Source organism: Orycteropus afer, unplaced genomic scaffold, assembly GCF_000298275.1.
Source record: "Orycteropus afer afer isolate SDZICR_OR568_19922 unplaced genomic scaffold, OryAfe1.0 scaffold00254, whole genome shotgun sequence".
NCBI classification, from domain to species: domain Eukaryota; kingdom Metazoa; phylum Chordata; class Mammalia; order Tubulidentata; family Orycteropodidae; genus Orycteropus; species Orycteropus afer.
This window is the reverse complement of record NW_006921841.1, coordinates 253,319-277,074: the sequence shown is the minus strand read 5'-3', so window position 1 is coordinate 277,074 and position 23,756 is coordinate 253,319. Positions and strand designations below refer to the sequence as shown.

The 23,756-nt window shown below is 36.8% G+C and overlaps 2 protein-coding genes across 2 annotated transcripts in view; one reads left to right on the top strand and one right to left on the bottom strand.

The window, feature by feature from the left end:
- Positions 1-11,267, top strand: part of DNAI7 (dynein axonemal intermediate chain 7) — a 90,914-nt gene extending 79,647 nt beyond the window's left edge. Inside the window, exons 11-14 of the mRNA XM_007949775.2 lie at positions 1,845-2,059; positions 6,518-6,685; positions 9,795-9,908; positions 10,989-11,267. Coding sequence (XP_007947966.1) covers positions 1,845-2,059; positions 6,518-6,685; positions 9,795-9,908; positions 10,989-11,267 — 776 coding nt within the window. The remainder of the gene's footprint in view (positions 1-1,844; positions 2,060-6,517; positions 6,686-9,794; positions 9,909-10,988) is intronic.
- A 477-nt stretch (positions 11,268-11,744) lies between these two features.
- IRAG2 (inositol 1,4,5-triphosphate receptor associated 2) overlaps positions 11,745-23,756 on the bottom strand; it is a 117,384-nt gene continuing 105,372 nt past the window's right edge. The window contains exons 35-39 of the mRNA XM_042782176.1: positions 22,209-22,271; positions 22,042-22,091; positions 21,645-21,746; positions 14,265-14,372; positions 11,745-11,988 (exon numbers count right to left, since the gene is read on the bottom strand). Of these exons, the coding sequence (XP_042638110.1) occupies positions 11,745-11,988; positions 14,265-14,372; positions 21,645-21,746; positions 22,042-22,091; positions 22,209-22,271 (567 nt within the window). The remainder of the gene's footprint in view (positions 11,989-14,264; positions 14,373-21,644; positions 21,747-22,041; positions 22,092-22,208; positions 22,272-23,756) is intronic.

Sequence of the window (23,756 nt, the reverse complement as noted above, 5' to 3'; positions counted from 1 at the left end):
CTTTCTCCCATGATTGTTCTCTCCAAGGAGTGTATCTACTTGAGGTAAATGTTCAACTCATATGCCTGTCTTTTGTTTGGCTGGAAACCACAGGTGTAGGTTCAGTTCCAGACCTGAAGGGCAGTTAGGGGCCATAGTCTCAGTGTTTCTACCAGGCTCTATCAGACCAGCAAACCCCTAATTTTTATATTTATAAATTAAAATAATTTTGTTAATTTACAAGCCAAAAGAAGGGTTATAAATAACTCAGTTTATTGATATAATTCTATTTATTATACTGAATTTAAGAGTAAAAACTAGTCAGTGGAATCCTTCATATGAGAAGATGAAAGAGCCAAGTGGAAATGGAGAGGGCATTCATTCTAGGAAGAGAATGATTCATTCATTTGTTGCATAAACATACTAAACAGTGAGAAATATAGAGAAAAATGAAACATTCTTTTCTGTAAGAGCTTTTAGATTTTAGCAAAAGCATATGGGGGAATATATCATAATGCAAAGTAGTAAGGTGCTATAATAAGGAGCTCGCATGGTGTAGTAGTTAAGGCATTTGGCTGCTAACCAAAAGGTCAGTGGTGCGAACCCACAGCTTCTCCATGGAAGAAAGATGGGGCAGCCTGCTTCTGTAAAGATATACAGCCTTGGAAACCCAATGCGAGTCTCTCTGAGTTGGAATTGACTCCATGGCAGTGAGAGTAAGTGAGAAGGTGCCAAAGTGCTATAGAGCATAGAAGTGACTGAATTGTTCTAAGAAAGCTAAGGAAGACTTCTCATAAGATGGAACATTGAATGTGGCCTTAAAAGATGAAGAGAACCTTTGCATGCAAGTCTTTGTGTGGAGCTATGTTTTCATTTTCCTAGGAATGGAATTGCTGCATCCAATGGTAACTTTATGTTTAACACTATGAACCAGGCAACTGTTAGGCAAAGTAGCTAGGATATTTTATATGCTTACCATGTAATGCCTGGTGGTTTCTTCATCCTTATCATTATTATTATTAATAATATTATTATTACTATAGTCATTATAGTGGATGTATAGTGGTATCTCAGTGTGGTTTTAATTTGTATTCCCTTAATGACAAATAATGTTGAACATCTTTTCATGTACTTACTAGCCTTTGCATCTCTTCTGTAGTGAAATGCTTATTCAAGTCTTTTGTCCCTTTTTAAATTGGGATGTTTTAATACTGAGTGGTAAGAGATGCAAAAGGCCACCTATGATTGCATTTATATGAGAAGTCCAGAAAGAGGCAAATCTTTAGAAACAGAAAGTAGATTAGTGGTTTCCTGCTGTGGGTGGGAACAGAAATTAACTGTAAATGGACGTAACGAATCTCATTAGGGGAATAAAATGTTCTAAAATTGGATTGTGGTGATGGTTACTCAACTGGGTAAATATACTAAAAATAATTTCATTGTGCACTTAAAATAGGTGAATTTTAAACTTGTTTTTGTTTAAGAAAAAAAGAGAGAGAGGTTCTCTAAAAGTTTTGGGGTAAGTCCTCCAGGAAGAAAGAACTGCATATGCAAATGCACCCAAGTGTATGATGTTGTTGGAGTAAGATAAGAAGCGGCTGATAACTGATGTGTGAGAAATGGCAGGAAATGAGAACAGAAAAGTGAGGTGAGCTTCCTTTGAAGGTTCTTGCATACCATGATGAGGAATTTGGGCTTGATCCTATAGGCAAGGGGCAACTGTTTAGCAAAATCAGCTTGTTGAGAGTCTATTCTAAATGTAAAAGGTCAATGTATACACACAACACTTATTTGGATGCTTTTATTCAGCCAATTTTTTATAGGAAAAGTGAAACTAATGTCACTTTCTTCACTTATTTATAAAGGTAAGCTTTGGCGAACAGATGGCATCAGACGTGTTACTTATAATTCAGAAGAGAGACTTATTACATTCAACCTGGAAACTTTTGGCCCTGTCACCTTGATTCAAGATACTCATATTAACATGCCATACCAGTCATGGGAACTAAGACCGCTTGATGTGAATAAAGTACTTTTGACAGTGACTACAGTATTTACTGAGATTCAAATTCAAATTAAGGTGAATTACTGTTATGTCTGTTGTTGTTATTGTTGTTAGGTGTATTATGACTAGGTCATATCCAAAAAGTAAATCTCTGTGATGGATATAAGAGAGTTATCAGAGCAATAAATCACTGCTGGTTTATTTCTTGAAATATGTCTTTTATAAATACATATAAGATGTACATTTAACTACAATTTCAAATTGAAATAGAAGTTGAAAAATTACATAGACAATAGCATGTAAGAGGTAAACTTCAAACTTGTATTCTAAAGTAACTACGGATAGATCAATTAATATAGCTACAAGCCTGATTGCAGTATGAATTTCAGGTTTTGATCCACCCGAAAGGGGCTCCCTGACCTTAATCATCCAGCCATTTGAAATTCCCTCAGAAGTTTGCATCTCTGAATGAGCATCTATTGCTCATTCATCCGAGATTGTTGTTGTTCAGTGCTGTGTAATTGGTTCTGATTCATAGTGACCCTGTGTACAACAGAACAAAACACTGCTGGGTCCTGTGCCATCCTCACAATTGTTGCTATGCTTGAGTCGATTGTTGTAGTCACTGTGTCAATCCATCTCATTGAGGGTCTTCCTCTTTTTTTGCTGACCTCTGCTTTACCCAGCATGATATGCTTCCAGGGACTGGTCCCTACTGAGAACATAACCAAAGTATGAGAGATGAAGTCTGCCCATTCTCACTTCTAAGGAGCATCTAGCTATACTTTATCCAAGACAGATTTTTTGTTTATCTGTAAGGCCAGGTGATACTGCCTCGAAAACCCAAGGAGAGGTCACTATGAGTCGGGGCCGACTCGACGGCACATAACAACAACAACAACAACAAGGCCAGGATACATTCAATATTCTTTGCCAACACAACCATTCGAATGTACCAATTCTATTGTGGTCTTCCTTATTCACTGTCCAACTCTCACATGCACAAAAGGCTATGAAAAATACCATGGCTTGGGTCAGGCACACCTTAGTCTTCAAAGTGACATCTTTGCTCTTTAACACTTTAGAGAGGACTTTTGCAGCAGGTTTGCCCAATGAAATATGTTGTTTGATTTCTTGACTGCTGGTTGCATAAGCATTGATTATGGATCCAAGGAAAATGAAATCCTTGACAACTTCAGTCTTTTCTCCATTTATCATGATGTTGCTTATTGGTCTAGTTGTGAGAAATTTTATGTTCTTTATGTTGAAATGTAATCCATACTGAAAGCTGTAGTCTTTGATCCTCATTAGTAAGTGCTTCAAGTCTTCTTTATTGTCAATAAGCAAAGTCAGGTCATCTGTATATCACAGGTTGTTAATGAATGAGGCTTCCTCCAATCCTGATGCCACATTCTTCTTCATATAGTCCAGCGTCTTGGATTATTTTATCAGCATACAGATTGAATAAGTATGGTGATAGAATACAATGCTGATGCACACCTTCCTGACTATCTTTTGGTAGTCATTTAGAGTAAGATTCCTCATGAGTTCAATTAAATGTTCTGGAATTCCCATTCTTCCTGGTGTTATCCATAATTTGTTATCATGCACACAGTCAAATGACTTTGCATAGTCAGTAAAACACGAGTAAACATCTTTCTGATATTCTTTGCTTTCAGCCAAGATCCATCTGAAATCAGCAGTGATAGCCCTCATTCCTGTCCTCTTCTGAATCTGGCTTGAATTCCTGGCCATTCCCTGTCAATAAACCATTCCAACAATTCTTGAATTACCTTCAGGAAAATTTTACTTGCCTGTGATATTAATGATATTGTTTGATAATATCTGCATTCTGATGGATCAGTTTTCTTTGGAATGGGCACAAATATTGGTCTCATTCAGTCAGTTGGCCAGATAGCTGTCTTCCAAATTTCTTAGTATAAATGAGTGAGTGCCTCCAGCTCTTCGTCATTTGTTGGAACATCCCAATGAGTGCTTCCTTAATTCTGGGAGCCTTTTTTGTTGTTGTTGTTCAGTAACTATGTGTATTCCTTCCATTTCCTTTTGATGGTTGCTGCATTGCTCAATACTTTGCCTGCAGAATCCTTCACTATTGCAAGTTAAGGTTTGAATTTTTCTAAGTTCTTTCAGCTTGAGAAATGCTGAGTGTGTTCTTCTCTTTTGACTTTCTAACTCCAGGTATTGGCACATTTTATTATAATACTTTGTCTTCTCAAACTGCCCTTTGAAATCTGTTCAGTTATTTTGCATCATTTCTTCCATTTGCTTTATTTTATGTCATCATTTCTTCCAGTTACTCTCCATTCAGGAGCAAGTTTTGGAATCTATTCTGATTTCCATTTTGGTCTTTTCTTTCTTTCTTTAATTTTTAATGACCTTTTGCTTTCTTCACATATGATGTCCTTAATGTCATCCCACAACTGGTCTGGTCTTCAGTCCTTGGTGTTCAGTGTGTCAAATCTATTTTTCTGATGGTCTCTAAATTCAGGTAGGAAATAATCAAGGTCGTATTTTGGCTCTTACAGACTTGTTTCAATTTTCTTCAGCTTCAACTGGAACTTGCATGTGAACAATTGATGGTCTGTTTCAGAGTAAGCCCCTGTCCTTGTTCTGACTGATGATACTAAGCTTCTTCATCACCTCTTTCCACAGATGTAGTCAGTTTTCCTGTGTATGCTATCTTGTGGTTCTACATGTATAGTCACCATTTATGTTGTTGAAAAATGTATTTGCAATGAATAAACCACTAGTCTTGCAAACTTCTATCATGTGGTCTCTGGCATCATTTCTATCACCAAGGCCATATTTTCCAGCCACTGATGTGTCTTCTTTATTTCCACTTTCTCATTTCAATCACCAGTAATTATCAATACATCACGATGACATTTCAAACTGCAAACGTTGGTGAAAATCTTTAATTTCTTCAACTTTCATTTTAGTGGTTGGTGTGTAAATTTGAATAATAGTCGTATTAGCTGGTCATCCTTGTAGGTGTATGGTTATTTTCTTATCACTGACAAGATTATACTTCAGATATATCTTGAAATTTTCTTTTTGATGATGAATGTGACTCCATTCCTCTTCAATTTATCATTTCCAGCGCTTGATTGTCCAATTCAGAATGGCCATTACCAGTCGATTTCAGCTCTCTAATGTCTAGGATATCAATCTTTATGCATTCCATTTCCGTTTTTACAACTTCCAGTTTCCACCTCTTGTCTGTCAGCTTTCCATACTATGGTGACTTGTGTATTACTGTGATGCTGGAAGCTATGGCACTGATATTTCAAATATCAGCAGAGTCACTCAGGGTAGACAGGTTTCAGCAGAGCTTCCAAACTAAGACAGACTAGGATGAATGACATGGCCAGGTCCACTTCTGAAAAAATTGCCCACTGAATACCTTATGAATAGCAGGAAAACACTCTCTGATGTAGTGCTTGAGGATCAGCCCCTCAGGTTGGAAAGACACTCAGAATACAACCGAGAAAGAGCTGGCTCCTCAAAGTAGAGTTGACATTGATGGCATGGATGGAATAATGCTTTCTGTACCATCATATGCTATGTGGCATGACTGACAATGAGAAGAAATAGCTGCAAACATCTCTTAATAATCAGAACATGGAATGTATGAATCAGAAATTACATAGCCTGAAATTTAGAGTCAGAAAATAGATTAATGGTTGCTGGTGGTGTAGTGCCTAAGGCATTTGACTGCTAATCAGAAGGTAGGTAGTTCAACCCCACCAGCCACTCCTTGGAAGGAAGACTGGGCAATCTACGTCTGTAGAGATACTGCCTCAGAAACCCAAAGTTGGATCACTATGAGTTGGAACTGACTCTGCGGCAGTGAGTTTGGGTTTTTTTGAGGAGGAGCTTATAATGGTGATTAACTGTAACAAATCACCGTTTGGGCATAACAAATTTTTTGGAGTGGTGAAAGTGTTCTTAAATTGATTTATGGTGATTGTTGGACTACTCAGTAAAGTCATTGGGTTGTACACTTGAAATGAGTGAATTTTATGATACATAAAATACACCTTAATAAAATTGTTTAAAAAATAAAACAGCCTAGAGTTGCTTGAATACAGAAAAAAGACTAGAATACCACCAAACTTTGCTTTTAATACAAGATGAGAGATGGGAACTCTGTATGCCTTCAAATTCCCACTTTGCCAGACTTTAAAATTGGATAATAATTTTGCATCATCTTAGATGTGTGAAAAATTTTTAAGTATAATTCATAAAAGTTCTAATCACTGTTGCTATCAAAGTAGAATAGAGTTGGTAGACTCAATGGCATAAACTGTTTAAGGTAACATGGAGACCATGGCAGAGCTTCTAGATTAGGGCTAAAATACGCCTACTCTGAATGCTTTTTAATATAGAGTGACACGTAATTTTTTAAAAAATAGTGTAAAGATCAAAAAGACTGGATCTTGGATGATACTGAAGTAATAATTTCTTTTAACTTGCTTGTATAAAAACTTCTTTTTTTCTTGTTGATACTAGGAAAACCTCTGCATGTTAGCTTCAATCAAACTAAAACACAAAGAGCATTTCTCTGTTTTGAAAGGCAAATGGATGACTCCTATTCCTTTCATTATTGCATTGAAAGAAGTTGGATTGAATATCTTCCCTACTGGACACTCTCATTTTTATGTTGTTATAAACAATAAGGCAAGAATTAATCTTTCCAAATTAATGTAGTGGTCATTTAGAATGTTAAGTATTAACATTTAAGTAAATCTTAAGTTATACCATGAGTTTTATATATTTTTTTCACTTATACAGGAAGAAGGGAAGGAATAAGTAAGAGACGAGATCAGAAACTATCACTAGGGTTCTCTCAAGTTTAATAATCTTCCCAAAGAAAGTAAGCCTGTGTTACGATCTTCATATTGGTGAATGAAATATATCTACCACTGTCAATTTAATGGAGCTTTGGTGGCACAGTGCATAAGGCATTTGCCTGCTAACCAGAAGTTCAGTGGTTCAAACCCAACAGCCACTCCACAGAAGGAAGATAAGGCAATCTACTTCCATAAAGATTTATAGCCTTGGAAACCCAATAGGGGTTGCTATGAGTAGGAATTGACTCTATAACAGTGGCTTTGGGTTTTGGTTTGGTCAGTTTCATACAGAGGTAGCCTGAGTAAACTTCTTATTTTGTATATGTTCTTCTGTGAAAAAGACTAAATTACTCCACACTTTCCCAAACATGACAAGTGAGGAAAAATTAAATGCATACATGGACCACCAATGTACAAAACTGACTTCCTTCTGTTTCTTGGCATTGTCCTCTTCTCTGTATATTGCTCCATCTTACTAATAAGACTTTGGTTAAATCAGCTCCTTCCTTGTTAAACTGTGAGCTGCTTGAAGACAGGGGTTCTTTCATAATCAATTTTGATCTTCTAGCTCCTACCATATCTCTGGAATACAGTAGATGGTTAGTAAACATTTGTGATATATAAATGAAGACAAAGCAGTTTCTAGTCATGAAAGGTGTATTGTGTAGGCAAATGGGTTCTATACTCAAGAAACTTTTAGGCTGTTTTACAAAGTTTTTTTTATGCTGAAATATAGTTTATATACAGTGAAATACATAAAACTAAAGGGACATGAGTCAATGCATTTTTTTTTTGCAGTGTTCCCTCCCCTCCCCTCCCACCCCTGGAAACCAACAAAGAAAGTTTCCCTCCATATATAAGCCTTTCCTTGACCCTCCACAACAATGAACTAATGCTGTATTTGTCCTTCTGTGATTGACTTATGTCACTCAGCATAATGTCCTCCAAGTTCATCCATATTATGCAGTGTTTTGCAGACTCTGCATTATTCTTTAGTGCTGCATAGCATTCCAGTATGTGTATGTACCATAGTTTGGTCACCCACTCTTCCACTGATGGGCATGTAGGTTGTTTCCATCTCTTTGCTATTGTAAATAGTGCTGTGATGAACATGAGTGTGCATGTATCTGTTCCTATCTTGGCTCTCACCTCTCTAGGATATATACCTAGTGATGGGATTGCTGGGTCAAATGGTATCTCCAAATCCAACTTTCTAAGGAATTGCCATATTGCTTTCCACAGTGGTTGTGTCAGTTCACAGTCACACAAGCAGTGTATGAGAGTCCCAATCTCTCCACCTCCCCACCAGCATTTGTTATTTTCTGTCTCATTGAACCTTGCCAACAGTGCTGGGGTGAGGTGGCATATCTCATTGTTGTTTTGATTTACATCTCTCTGATGGCCAATGATTGTGAGCATCTTTTCATGTATCAGCTGACCACCTGAATATCCTCCTTGGTGAAGTGTCTATTCATGTCTTCTGCCTGTTTTTCAATTGGATTGTTAATTCCTTTGGTGTTGAGACATGTTTTACAAAGTTTTTTAAGCAAAAAAAAGTCTATGCCTCTACTTATTTGTGTGTTTAACAAGTTTAACTTTTAAGCTTATTAGTTCATTTTTAATTAACATGTTTATGACTGTACCAAAAATTGACAAAACAATATAGGTAGACTTTCATATAACATTAGAAGATAAACACATAGATAGGCTATGTGTATACATGCATCGAAGAAAGAAAACTTTGATTTTAATAACTCAGCTTTTCTTTACTCTGCAAATTCTGAGAGCAGTATAGTTTTCAAAATATTTTCCTATTTAAGAAATATTTTTTGAACACCTATATGAGTTTGGTTTTGGTTTATATGTTAGACACTATTTCATACGATTAGGATACATCAGTGAATAAAACAAAGACCTGCCCCTGAGGGGCTTACATTCCAGTAGTTGTTATTGTTATGTGCCATCAATTCGGACCCGACTCATAGCTACCCCTCCTTGGGTTTCTGAAGCAGTATCACTACGGAAGTAGATTGCCTCATCTTCCTTCTGAGGAGTGGCTGGTGGGTTTGAACCACCAGCCTTCTGATTAGCAGTCCAGTGTCTTAGGCACTATGCTACCAGAGTCCTTCACATTCCAGTAGAGGGAGGCAGAAATAAATAATAAACATTTTTTTTAAGAAAATTAATATGTTAAAAGGTGTAAGTGCTGTGGAAAAAGAAAAGTTAAATCAGGAATAGTGGGGCTGGAGTAGCTTATAATATAGAATGGGGTGTGTGGGGCCTCAATGAAAATGTAAGACTTGAGAAAAACTTGAGGGTAGGGCATTTAGCCAAGTGGCTTTCTGGAGGAGCAGCTTGCAGGTAGAGCTATCAGCTGCAGCACAGCCCTGAGAAAGTAGCCTGGGGTGCTTGAGAATGGAACAGCAAGGAGGTCAGGGCACCTGGAGCTGAGACAGCAAAGAATAATGACAAGGAGAGATGTGGTTAGGGAGATAGTGGGGCAGATATGTATGCTGGGGCAAGATCAGATCAAGGAGGGCCTTGGATCATTGTTAGGACTTTGGATTCTACTCTGTAAGCGAAAACTACTGCTGGGTTTTAAGAAAACAGGCATGAAATTCTACTTACATTTTAAATGGATCCTTCTAAGTTAATTAGGAGCTCCGGTGGTATACTGGTTAAGGCATTTGGCTGCTAATCGAAAAGATTGGTGGCTCAAACCCATGAGCTGATCTGCAGAAAAAAGATGATGCAGTCTACTTCTGCAAAAATTTATAGCCTTGGGAACCCAATGGGGGTCACTATGAGTTGGAATCGACTTGATGGCAGTGAGTTTGATTTTTTTGAAGTTAAGAATAGACTGTAGGAGGGCAAGGACAGACAGGATACTTGTCAGGAGGCTCTGTTACTAATTCTACTTGTTTTTATACTGACAGGTTCCTTTGGTAGAATTGAAAGCTTATCGACAAATGGCCCTGCTAAGTTCTGCTTTTGCATTTAGTTGGAGCAGATGGAATGTAAGATGTGATTCCAACAAAGTTATTTTTCAGGTATAGTATGCAAAATCCGAAAAGAAGAAGACGTCAATGAGATGGATTGACACAGTGGCTGCAACGGTGGCTCAAACATAGCCGTGATTGTGAGGATGGTGCAAGACCAGGCAGCATTTCACTCTGTTGTACATAGAGTCACAAAGAGTCGGAACTGACTCCTCAGCATCTAACAACATGCAAAATCCCACAAATGAATGTGTCTTTCAAAAGAAGACAGGGTAATCAAAAGCTAAATTAATATAAACCATGGCTACCTTCTTAAAAAGGTAAAAAACAAAAACAAAACAAAAAAAAACCTGACATTCAAAATATATTTTCAAAACTTCAAATATTTTTAATTTGTCAAAATATAAAACCAAACTAAAAGGTTATACATTTGTTGTCCATGGTGGTTCTTGTTCATCACATGTTCTTGGCTTTAGGCCAGAGTCCTTTATCTCTTTATATTAACTCAAGAATAAACAGAAGGCTTTAATGTCACTACATCTGTAATTCACAAACTCTGGTCTCCCACATGATTTTCTGCCACAGGTACTGCTTCCTGGTAAGGAAACATATCATCATGATTTGCTTTTGTCTGTTTCCCCCTCTAGAATATAAACTTCTCAAAGAATGGATTTTGTTGTAGTTGTTGTTTATTTCTTAGTATATTTTGGTTGTTTTTTTCTATTTTGCTACACTCTTATACCCTCAGCACATAGAACAGTGCCTGGCACATGACAGGTGCCCAATAAGTATTTGTTGAATGAATGAATACATGTGGATAAGCTCAGTAAGTACCAAGATTAAGTTTGATGGTAAAAAAAAATTAATAATGAAGCATTAAGAATGTTTCTTTAGCAGGCATGGTTGTACAGCATGATGAACCTAATGAATGTCACTGAATTGTGCATGTGAAAAATGTGGCAATGTAAAATGTTTTCTTAGATATATTTTTTACCACAATTTTAATGTTCTTTTTTCTTTTATGTTAGCAATTGTGAGTTGAGTTGAGCTCTTCAAGTGATACTCTACTACCAAAATAGCTAGTAGAAGAGAAACTACTAGCAGATTTTTCTAATTTTTTTTTCCCTTCAGGTAAAGGAACACCTTAACCAAGAACCTGATACTGAGTATCCCAACTGGACCCTTTTAATGTTTAGTGGTGATAGAGCACAAAGACTGAAGATCAACGAATACAGTGAGACATTCTCTGAAGCACTTAAAGATGAAACTGAGTTTCATTCTACTCTCTATCACATGGTTAAGGATTTTGCTTCTGGAGAAGCCATAGAGAAAATTAGGGGCTCCAACTGCCAGTTTATCGATTCTGTATGTCACATGCTACTCTCTACTAGATTACTCAGCTATTCTTAATCACCAAGCATAGATCTGAAGAATCAAGCAACTTGAAAAATAAATTAGGCATTTCTTCAATAAAATGTAAAAAGTGAATATATTTCAAATAGCTATTAAAATTATCTAATCACCATTTTACACTCAAATTTTATTTTAAACAATGTGTTTATTTCCCTACTAATTATACTTGGCCTACTGAAAATTCCAACTTTCACCGTATGAAGATTTGAATGCATCTTTATTTCAATAAATTTTAACAAATAAAAACAATATATAATATTTCTTCCTTGGAAAGCTCGTTAATCATAGACAGGTTTCCTCCCCACTTATTTTTGTTGGAGAGGTAATAGCAGAAAGAAGGAATGTAAAATAGGTTACAGTTGTGCCAAGGACCTCTGCTTCCATGCTATCCTTTCTGGGTTGAAAGTTATTAATTTAAGGAGTTCAGATACTAAAACCTTAAAATCAAAGTGCACATATTGGGATGTACCACAGTCACACTGGTGGTGGCCCATTGTGTTGGAGTCTAGTAAAAGGCCACAAGGCATGTTCTAGAGACATCCAGGAATCCCCATTTTGTGTGGGAGCGGCATCCACAGGCTTTTGGAAAAATAAGCCAGTGAGGAAGCTCATCAAAGCTGCAAACAGTACAATAAAGACAACAGAAATCCAGAGTGCCTTATTCACTTTTCTGAAGGAAGTCTTGAGATTTGCTGCCCAGGAAGCTATTGTGTCATAACTATAAGAAAGAAACAAATACAGAATTTGGTGATCCCAATAATTTGTTATGAAAAAAACACTCCTTTTGCTAACAGTACAATCAAGTTGTTGGTCCCTACCAACCACCAACATTGCCTTGTACTAAACTGCATATTGTAATCTTGATTTTGCCTATAATCTGCCCCCTGCCCAATTATTAGAATTAAAGAAATAATGTGCTATGATGAGAATTTAAAAATAATATGATTTCAGCATTATTTCACTAATTGCAGTACATTCCAGTATTTACCTCATTCTTTCAACCAGGTAGGGGAATTTTTATTCTTATAACGCAACTATAATATTATGTACTGGGTGAAGAAGGATATATGTGTATGCCGTATATATGTGTATATAAACGTATCACTTATTTCTCACCATCACTTATACTTTGCTATACTGAAATTTGGGAGCTCTGGTGGCATAGTGCCTAAGGCATTTGACTACCAGCCAGAAGGCTGGAGGTTCAAACCCACCAGCCACTCCTTGGAAGGAAGTATCACTTCTGTAGTGATATTGTCTCGGCAAGCGAAGGAGGGGTTGCTATGAGTCAGATCTGACTCCACAGCAGTGGTATACTGAAATTTAAACTCTATTTCTAAAAGAAATACCCACAAAAAAAGCTTATTGCAGCATCAGTTAAGTCTTTGAAAATGGTTGATTCATTGTACTATGTACTTTATATGTGCTGATTCATTTAATCATGACAACACAGTGACTTAAGTACTATTATGCTCCCTATTTTACAGATAAACTGATGCTCAGTAATGATTGAACTTTCCTATATCATATAGCTAGTTAAAAAAACAAAAACCATCATTTATGACTGATGACAACCCCTGTGTTTCGGAATGAAACTGTACTCCATCAAGTTTTCATGGCTGTGACCTTTTGGGAACAGATAACCAGATCTTTCTATCAAGGTGCCTATGAGTGTGTTTGAACTGCCAATCTTTTGGTTATTAGTCAAACACTTGACTGTTTATGCCTCCTGAGGACTCATCCCTAGTTGACTGCTGAGTCAAGTCCAACTCATAGCAACTCTATAAACTGGAGTAGAACTGCCCCATAAAGTTTCCTAGGCTGTAATTTTTAACAGGAGCAGATTGCCAGGTCTTTTCTTCCATGGAGAGGCTGGTAGATTCAAATCTCCAACCCTTTGGTTAGCAGCTGAGACCTTAATCATTGTGCTACTGGAACTCCTCTATAGCTAAAAAAAAAACCAAACTCACTGCTGTCGAGTTGGATCTGACTCATAGCGACCCCTCCTTGGGTTTCTGAGGCAATATCTCTGTGGAAGTAGATTGCCCAATCTTCCTTCCAAGGAGTGACTGGTGAGTTTGAATTGCCAGCCTTCTGGTTAGCAGTCAAATGGCTTAGGCACTATGCCACCAGAGCTCCCCCTCTATAGCTAGTTGCCCATTAATGTCAAGTTGATTCCTACTCACAGCACCCCTATAGCACAGAGTGGAACTGCCCTGTGTGGTTTCCAAGACTGTAAATAATTACAGAAGCAGATTGTCCCATCTTTCACCTGTTGAGCCCCTGGTGGGTTTGAGTCAATGACCTTTCAGTTACCAGCCAAAGGTTCAATCACTGCACTGCTAGAGCTCCTTGATAGCTAGTTAGAGGGCTGGAATTTGAGTCTCGGCCATCTGGTTGCAGAGTTAAGTTCTTAACACTATAAACTCTCCTGCTTCTTGTAACATAGATTCAGGGATAACTATTGTAGACTATTACCAATTTACTATTTATTTTATTTTTAACAATTTGATAGGTCTTTTAGTAAAGTAGGGACTTCTGGTGGCGTAGTGCCTCAAGCATTTGACTGCTAACCAGAAGACTGGTGCTTCAAACCCACCAGCCCACTCCTTGGAAGGAAGATTGGGTGATCTACTTCCGTAGTGATACCGCCTTGGAAATCCAAGGAAGGGTCTCTATGAGTGGGAACCGACTTGACCGCAGTGAGTTTAGTTTGTTTTTTTAGTAAAGTAAGGTGCTCTGGTGGTACAGTGGTTAAAGCATTTGACTGTTAACCGAAATGTCAGCAGCAGTTCAATCCCACCAGCCACTCTGAGAGAAAAAGATTAGGTAGTCTGCTTCCTTAAAGATTTACAGCCTTAGAAACCCTATGGGGCAGAGTTCTACTCTGTCCTATAGTCATTATGAGTAGGAATTGACTTGGTGTTAATACTGTTAACCCTGTCTTTTCCCCACTGCCACCAAATGGTATTATTTAGCGAATGGACAACTTACATTGAAGAAACATCCCATTTTGATGGATTATTTCTCTTTTCAGAGAGACTTGGCTTCCTTGTCCTTTCTACTATTTCTTCTTCAGGTGGTTCTGAGTCATCTTTAGTTCTGTAAAGAAATCTTGTTTTTAAGTATTTGAAACTAAGGTGAAGGATATATATCTTAAGAGGCACACACATACTTGTTTTGCTTTAGGAGGATTTGATACATTATTTCTTTTTTTTTTTAATTGTGATCTGGGTGAAAGTTAACAGAGCAAATTCACTTTCCATACAGCAGTTCACATACACTTTGTCACATGACATTGACTACAATTTATCCCAATGCAACAGGTCCCCTCCCACTTCCTCCTGAGAGTTACCTCTTCCCTGTGTCCATCCCTCCTTGACATATTATTTCTAAAAGTCAAATCAGTTTTATATTTTTATATGAATTTTATTTAAAAAATAATTCCTCTGTGGAAAAATGATAAATGTTTGTTATAGAAAGTTGGAATGCCAGCCAAATAACAAATAAAAGTTGTAGAAAATTAGTGAAATACATAAAGAATATAAAGTTTGTCAATCACACCACTTACAGTTAACAAATGTTAATAATGTCACCTCTTTCTATGTAGATAGATGGATAAATCTGGATGCTATGTATTTTCCTCTTTTAGATTTTTTCATTCATTATATAATAAAATTTGTCATCATTAATATCATTATTAAATATTCTACCATGTCATCTTTCATATTGTATTAGCGGTTGATTCTACTTCTTTCTTTGTAGATTTTTTTTTTTTAAATCAATGCCACAGTGGAGTGACCTCAAACGTATCATTTCTTCTCTTTCTCTAAAAATTTAATAATCTGGACAACGTTTATGAAAGTATTCTCAATGTAAAAATAGTTAAAACAATCTAGTATTCACTGAGCTGGGATATGATAGCAATGGGATTGACTAAGTTTTGAATTAAATTTCTTTAACTACAGAGAGTTCCCTCTACCTGAACAAAACTTAATTGTTCCATTATCACTGTTATGGACTGAATTATGGCCTCCTCAAAATACAAAAAAAAACCAAAACACCAAACTCACTGCTGTCAAGTCAGATCCAACTCACAGCGACCCCTCCTTGGGTTTCCGAGGCAGTATCACTACAGAAGTAGATTGCCTAACCTTCCTTCCAAGGTGTGGCTGGTGAGTTTGAACCACCAGCCTTCTGGTTAGCAGTCAAATGCCTTAAGCACTACACCACCAGAGCTTCCCTTCCCAAATATATGTTGTATATCCTAACCCCTATACTTGTGGATAAAATCCCTTTTGGAAATGGAGTTTTCTTTGTTGGTTAATGAGGTCCTAACAGTGTAGGGTGTGTCTTAAGCCAATCACTTTTGAGGTATAAAATGAGCAGATTAGGCACAGAGAAGCACGTAGAGATGGGAGGTGATGGATGCCAGGCCACAGGAAGATTGCCAAGGAACTGAGGCACAGAAGCTGCAAAGGACAAGGGCTTTCCCATAGAGTCAACAAGGAAAGAAACCTGGCACCCTGAATTTGGACGTCTAGCCTCCTAAACTGTTAGAAAATAAATTTTTATTTATTAACGCCACCCATTTGTGGTATTTCTGTTATACCAACACTAGATAACTAAGACAACCATTGATGAGTTCCTAGTAGGATTTTAATTTTGAAATCCCAGGTTCATAACATCCTCAACAAATGCCAAAAATAAACATATTTTATTTTTTTAGTCAGACATCTAAAGGAAATACAGATGGTAGATTTAGTCTTGTTTGTTAGAAAAAAAACAAGGCCCCAGTCAGAATCAGTTGAATTCTTTTGAATTTCTCAAGGTCTGTCTTCTATTTACAAAGACAATTAAGTGGAAATAACACCATACTAACAAAAAAATAAAAAATAGATTATAACTTATAATAATATTTTGTAGAAGGAATCTATTGATCCATGATGTTAACTATAAGACTGAAAAGAGTTTGTAACACATACAATAGTTTTATGGATTGAGTTGTGTCCCTCAAAAATATGTGTTGTAATTTTAACCTCTATGACTAGGAAGAAAGATGTGACAACCTATTTCTGCAAAAGAGGGCCACTGAAAACTTTGTGAATAGTAGCGACACCCACCACTTGTCTGTCAGTTTGCTGTAGTGTAATGGTTTGGGTGTTATTGTGATGGTGGAAGCTATGTCACAGTTATTTCAAATACCAACAAGGTTACCCAGAGTGGACTGGTTTCAGCAGAACTTCCAGACTAGGAAAGCCTAGGAAGAAGGAAGAGGTGGTACATTTGTGAAAAAATTAGCCACTGAAAACTTGATGAATAGCAGTGAAACACTGTCTGATATGGTATCAGAAGTGAGCCCCTCAGATTGGAAGGCACTCAAAAAAAAAAAATAAATAAATACTGGGGAAGACCTGCTCAAAGTAGAGGTGAACTTTATGATGTAGGTAAAGTAAAGCTTTTAGGACCTTCATTTGCTGAAGTGGCATGACTCAAAATGAGAAGAAACAGCTGCAAACATCCATTAATAGTCAGAATGTGAAATGTATGAACCTAGGAAAATTGTGAGTTGTCAAAAATGAAATGGAACACATAAAGATTGATATCCTAGACATTAGTGAGCTGGAATGGACTGGCATTGGCCATTTTGAATCAGAAAATTGTGTGATATACCACTACAGGAATGAAAAACTGAAGAGGAATGGTGTCACATTCATTATCAAAAAGAACATTTCAAGATCTATCTGAAGTATGATGCTGTCAGTGATAGTATAATATCCATATACCTACAAGGAAGACAATTTAATACTATTATTCCAATTAATGCACCAACTACTAAAGCCAGAGATGAAGAAATTGAAGATTTTTACCAACTTGTGCATTCCAAAATTTGCGCAAACATGCAATTGGTAATTACTTATCAATTCGTGATTAGAATGCAAAAGTTAGAAACAAAGACACAGCATTGGTAGTTGGGAAATATGGCCTTGGTAATAGAAATGCCACTAAAAATTGCATGGTAGAATTTTGGAAGACTAAAAATCTATTCATTGCAAATACCATTTTTTTCAACAACATAAATGGTGACTATACATGTGGACCTCACCAAATGGAATACACAGGAATCTAATTGACTACATCTGTGGGAGGAGGTGATGGAAAAACTCAGTATCATCAGTCAGAGCAAGGTCAGGGCCAACTGTGAAACAGAACATTAATTGCTCATACGCAAATTTAAGTTTAAGCTGAAGAAAATTAAACTAAGTCTACGAGAGCCAAAATATGACCTACAGTATATCCTGCCTGAATTTAGAGACCATATGAAAAACAGATTTGATACATTGAACACAAATGACTGAAGACCAGATGAGTTGTGGGATCACATCAAAGACATCATGTTGTTGTTATGTGCCATAGAGTCGGACCCAACTCATAGCAACCCCTCCTTGGGTTTTGAGGAGGTATCACTATGGAGGTAGATTGCCCAACCTTCCTTCCGAGGAGTGGCTGGTGGGTTTGAACCACCAGACTTCTGGTTAGCAGTCAAGTGCCTTAGGCACGCTACCAAATGAAGAAAATAAAAGGTCATTAAAAGGACAGAAAAAAAGGAAAAGACCAAAATAGATGTCATAGGAGACCCTGAAACTTGCTCTTGAACAGAGGGTAGCTAAAGTGAATGGAAGGAATGATGAAGTAGAAGAGCTGAACAGAAGATTTCAAAGTGCATTTAAGAAGACAAAGTAAAGTATTATAATGAAATGTGCACAGAACTAGAGTTAGAAAACCAAAAGAGCAGAATATGGCTTCTCAAGCTGGAGAAACTAAAGGAAAATTAAAACCTCGAGTTGCAATTTTGAAGGATTCAGTGGGCAAAATATGAACAATGAAGGAAACATCAAAAGAAGATGGGAGTAATACACACAGTCACTGAACCAAAAAGAACTGATTGATGTTCAGCCATTTCAGGAGGCAGCAAGCATATGAACAACTGGTATTGAAGGAAGAAGTCCAAGCTGCACTGAAGGAATTTGAAAAAAAAAAAAAAAAAAAACAAGCCTCCAGGAATTGATGGAATAACAACTTGGATGTTTAAACAAATGGATGCAATGCTGGAAATGCTCACTTGTTTATACCAAGAAATTTGGAAGACAGCTACCTGGTCAAGTGACTGAAATAGATCCATATTTGTGCCCATTCCAAACATGGGTAATTCAAAAGACTGAAGAAATTATCAAATGACATAATTAATAAATCATGCAAGTGAAATTTTGCTGAAAAGTAATTGAAAACCAGTTGCAGCCATATACTGACAGGGACTGCCAGAAATTCAAGCTTGATTCAGAAGAGGAGCAAGGGATAACATTGCTGATGTCAGCTGGATCTTGGCTGAAAGCAAAGAATACCAGAAACATGTTTTTACCTGTGTTTTATTGCCTATGCAAAGGCATTCAACTGTGTGGATAACAAATTATGGAAAACATTGTAAAGAATAAGAATTTCAGAACACTTAATTGTACTCATAGGGAACCTGTACATAGGCCAGGAGGCAATTGTTGGAACAGAACAGGAGACACTGCATGGTTCAAATCAGGAAAAGTGTGCAGCAGGATTGTGTCCTCATGCTGAACAAATAATCCGAGAGGCTGGCCCGTATGAAAATGCAGCATCAGGATTGGAGGTAGACTCATTAACAACCTGTGATATGCAGATGACACAACCTTCCTTGAAGATGACTTGAAGTGAAGAAGACTTGAAGTGCTTACATTAAACATTAAAGACTACAGTCTGCAGTATGGATTACACCTTAACATAAAACAAACATCCTTACCATAGGACCAATATGCAACATAATGATAAATGGAGAAAAGATAGAAGTTGTCAAGGCTTTGGTTTTCCTTGGATCCACAATCAATGCCCATGGAAGCAGCAGTCAGGAAACTAAATAACATTTTGTACTGGGAAAATCTACTACAAAACACTTTTTTAAAGTTTTAAAGAGCAAAGATGTTACTTTGAAGACTGAGGTACACCTGACCCAAGCCATTGTCTTTTCAATAGCCTCATATGCATGTGAAAGCTGGACAGTAAGTAAGAAGGACTAAGGAAGAATTAATATCTTTGAGTTATGGTGTCGGCAAAAAATATTGAAAATACCATGGATTTCCAGAAGAATAACAAATTCCTCTTGGAAGAAGTATAGCCAGAATGCTCCTTAGAGACAAGAATGGCCAGCCTTCATCTTTCATACTTTGGCCATATTATCAGGAGAGATAAATCCCTAAAGAAGCATATCATGCTTGGTAGAGTAGAGTGTGAGCAAAAAAGGTGAAGCCCCTCAAGGAGGTGGATTGACACAGTGGCTGCAACAATTGGCTGAAGCATAGCAAAGATTATGAGAGTGGTGCAGGACCAGGCAATCCTTCATTCTGTTGTACATGGGGTCACTATTAGTTGAAACCAATGTGGCAACACTTAACAAAACATTAACAATGTGAATGTGGTTAAGGATCTCTGGTGGCACAGTGGTAAAAGCATTTGGCTGCTAACCAGAGCCACTCTGTGGGTAAAAAATGAGGCAGTCTGCTTCCATGAATATTTACAGCCCTGGACCCTATGTGGCAGTCCCACTCTGTCCTGTAGTGTTGCTGTGAGTCAGAATGGACTGGATGGCAGTGGGTTTGGTTTGTTTTATGACTGTGGTTATAATCCCATTTGGGAATGGGTAGTCCTTGTTATGCAAACGAAGCAGGCTTAGTGTAGAGTGTATCTTGAGTTGATCTCTTTTGAGATATAAAAGAAATTAAATAAGCAAACTAGGAAGCAGAGATGGTGGAAGAGAGATGCCAAGCGACATAGATTGCCCAGGAGCAGAAGCTCAGAAGAAATAAGAAGTTGTCAGATCCTCCATATCCAACGCAGAGAGAAAACATTCCCCTAGAGGTGTCACTCTGACTCTGAACTTCCAGTCTCCTAAATTTGGAGAAAGTAAATGTGTTTATTAAAGCCACTCACTTGTGGTATTTCTGTCATAGCAGCACTAGATAACTAAGACAAGTCCAAATACCAAAAACACCCACTGCTATCAAGTCGATTCTGACTTATAGTGACCCTATAGGACAAAACAGAACTACCCCATAGGGTTTCCAAGGCCGTAAATCTTTACTGAAGCCAACTGCCCCCTCATTCTCCCCCAGAGTGGCTGGTAGGTTTGAACTGATGGACCTTTTGGTTAGCAGCCAAGTGCTCTAACCACTGAGCCACCAGAGGTCCTGTGAGACAGGTAGACTCTGAGAATTATTCAAAAATAAAAACCATTAAGTTCTGTTCAGGTGGCAGAAACTCTGTAGTTAACACAATTTTATGCACTAGTCTACCAGAGCTCCTATTCAAAATACAGTCAATCTAATTATATCCCAGTTCAGTAATACTAGATTGTTTTAACTATCTTTACATTGAAAATATTTTTACAAGATTTTCCATGGACTCTTTTAGAGTAGGTACTGTGTCTGCTAATCTTTATATCCTTTAGGATTGAGAATAGTGCCTATCACATAAGAGATATTCAATGAACATGTATAAAATGAACATAAAATCCTTTCATTAAAATCTCTTAATTTACAGATGAGGAAACTGAGACCACACAAAGTTAAGCAGTTTTTCACAAAGTTACCCAATGACTCAGTGGCAGCATTTTTTCATATACCTCTCACTATGGAGGTACTGATGGCATAGTGCCTAAGGCATTTGACTGCTAATCCACCAGCCACTACTTGGAAGGAAGGCTGGGCAATCTACTTCTGTAGTGATACTGCCTTGGAAACCCAAGGAGGGGTCGCTATGAGTCAGAGCCAACTCGATGGCAAACATAACAACACAACAACAACAACATGGAAGTTTATTAGTTTATTTAATTTGCTGAATAGTTTTATGTTTATCCTACTCTTGATTTTCATTATTAAAGAAGTATACACAACACATATATTACATATATGCACATGTTACATATACATATATGCCACACATATTTCTTTTAAAAATTCTTTTAAAAAATAGTTAATGAACATTTTATTTCTGTGGCTCTTTTTTTGAACTTTCCTTCTGAAGGTCAGATACCTATTCAGGAAAAAATTATCTTTGCAAGTCTGCCAAATTCCAGGGTCTTTACTAACTCAAGACATCTAACCTTGCAGTATTTGAGTGCTACAAGAGTGAATGTATTCACAAAAATATTTTATATAGTGCTTTATAAAAAGTCTTTCATATTGAATTATCTTTCTGATGTTGGAGTATTGATCTCATCTCTGAATAAATAGGACCCTTACAGTTTATGCCCTTGTTCACATCAGATTAATAAGCACACCATGCTTCACTTACTTTAGTTCAGATTTTTCTTCATCAGCATCTGCCCAGGAATAGGTGCTAATAAATCGATGTAATGAAGGACGATGTTCACTGTGCTTTGACCCTAAAATACGCCTAAATAAAGATGATTATATCCACTTGTCAAATGAAATATATCTTTACTCATTATCACTTTGTTATGTATTGCTTAAATTAATACAAAAATTATATAATTAATTTCTTGGCACATTCACATAACTTCTGTTTCATAATAAAACAGCCCTGTGACATTATATGCATTTTAAAAATTATTTATTCTGCTTATACTACGTACAAATCAAATGTATCATTTATTTCAAATGCTTATTTATATTAGTCCAAATTATAAAATAGTAAAGTTCTGAAAAAGTAATCACAAAATTATACCTACCAACTACTTGATCTCCTACTGAATCGGTCATTATTTTCCACCCCAGCAACCTTTAGAAGATCAGATGTTAAAGAAATGATAAAATATTAATTTTGTGAGGTAAGTTCAGATTTTTGTCATAAGAAAATGAAGATGCATTTTACTAAAAATGTTAGGAATTTTCTTACCATTCCTGCATTTCCAATATTTCTGGGCAAAGAGGCAATGGTCACTCTTCGAAGAGATGATGGCTACATAAAGGAGAAAAAGGTACTTTCAGGAAATTCTCAATATTTTATTCTTGTATGCAACACTATGAATATACTGTACATTTAAAAACCCTTTTCTATGGTCAAATTGCCTTCTGGAATATTCCACTTTACCTAACATTGAATTTTTGTATTTTCTTGCCAATCAAACAAGGAATATATAGTTTCTTGTTTTTGTTTGCATTTATTTGATGGAGTAATACTAACATTGTTATTTTGAATAACCTTATGCATTTCTGCTCCAAGAATCACCTGTTTGTGTCCTTTTTTCATAATAATTTTGGTTATGATATTTCTGGCATAAAACTTTTTTATTGTTAATGTAACCAAAGCTATTCATCTTTTTTTGTTTTGATATCATTACTTTTATGCTTAGAAAGTTTTTTTCAAACTCAAGAGTGAATAAATTATGTACCCATATTTGTAGTCTTTCTTTTTTTCATGGTTTAGTTTGTTTTCCATTTAAACACATAAGGATGAGCCTGATACTTAAATGCATGGATGTGTTTGTATATCAGACTTGGGCTTTACATGGGAAAATGTTATTAGTATTATGTGAATCTTAAAGCTGAAATAAGAACAACTTTGGTATATAAAAACCTTTTAAATGTAGTAAATATACTAATTTAAAGTACTTTTGGTGAATCTTTTTCTTAAACCACCATACCTAACCTATCATCATAGGTTATAGACTATCCAAAATTTCACATTGAGGTCTAAGAAACCTGGGTTCTACCTCTACATGATCATGATAAATCTCTTAACTTCTGTGCTCTGCTGTTTCCTCATCTGTGAAAAGAAGGATTTGGAAGGAATGATTGTAAAGTCACTTGTTCAAAAATTCTGTAAATCTGTGAAATCATGATTTTCAAACTATGTCAGAGACTGATGATTGAACTCCAATACCCCGTTCTCCCCTTTTTACTTAGACATAAATCCTTGACTTTTAGCTAGCCTCACAGCTTCCAAAATAAAACTATTTCCCAGTCTTATGTGCAGCCAATGAGGAAAAGGAAATGTTATGTGGTATATTCAGTAAGTGTCTCTAGAGAGAAAAAAAACACCTCTCTTTGCTTCTTTCTTCTTGGAGAGTAACTGGATATAACAATGGGGGCTTGGTGCTGGATCTGAAGTCACCATCTTAGACCATGAAGCCAAGAGCTGAGGGTGATAGAGTAGGAAGAGAGGCAGAGCCTGATGCCTATCGATCTTATGAAGCTGTTCTACTATCACTAGATGGCTTATTTCCAACTTTCGTTTACATGAGAAGGAAATACACTATTGTTAAAATGGTTTTCCTGACCCTCGCAAGCAGACTTAATTATTATAACAATATAAAATATGTTGTTGTTGTTATTTGCCATTGAGTCAACCCCGACTCCTAGCGACCCCTCCTTGGGTTTCCAAGGCAGTATCACTACAGAAGTAGGATTGCCCAACCTTCCTTCCGAGGAGTGGCTGGTGGGT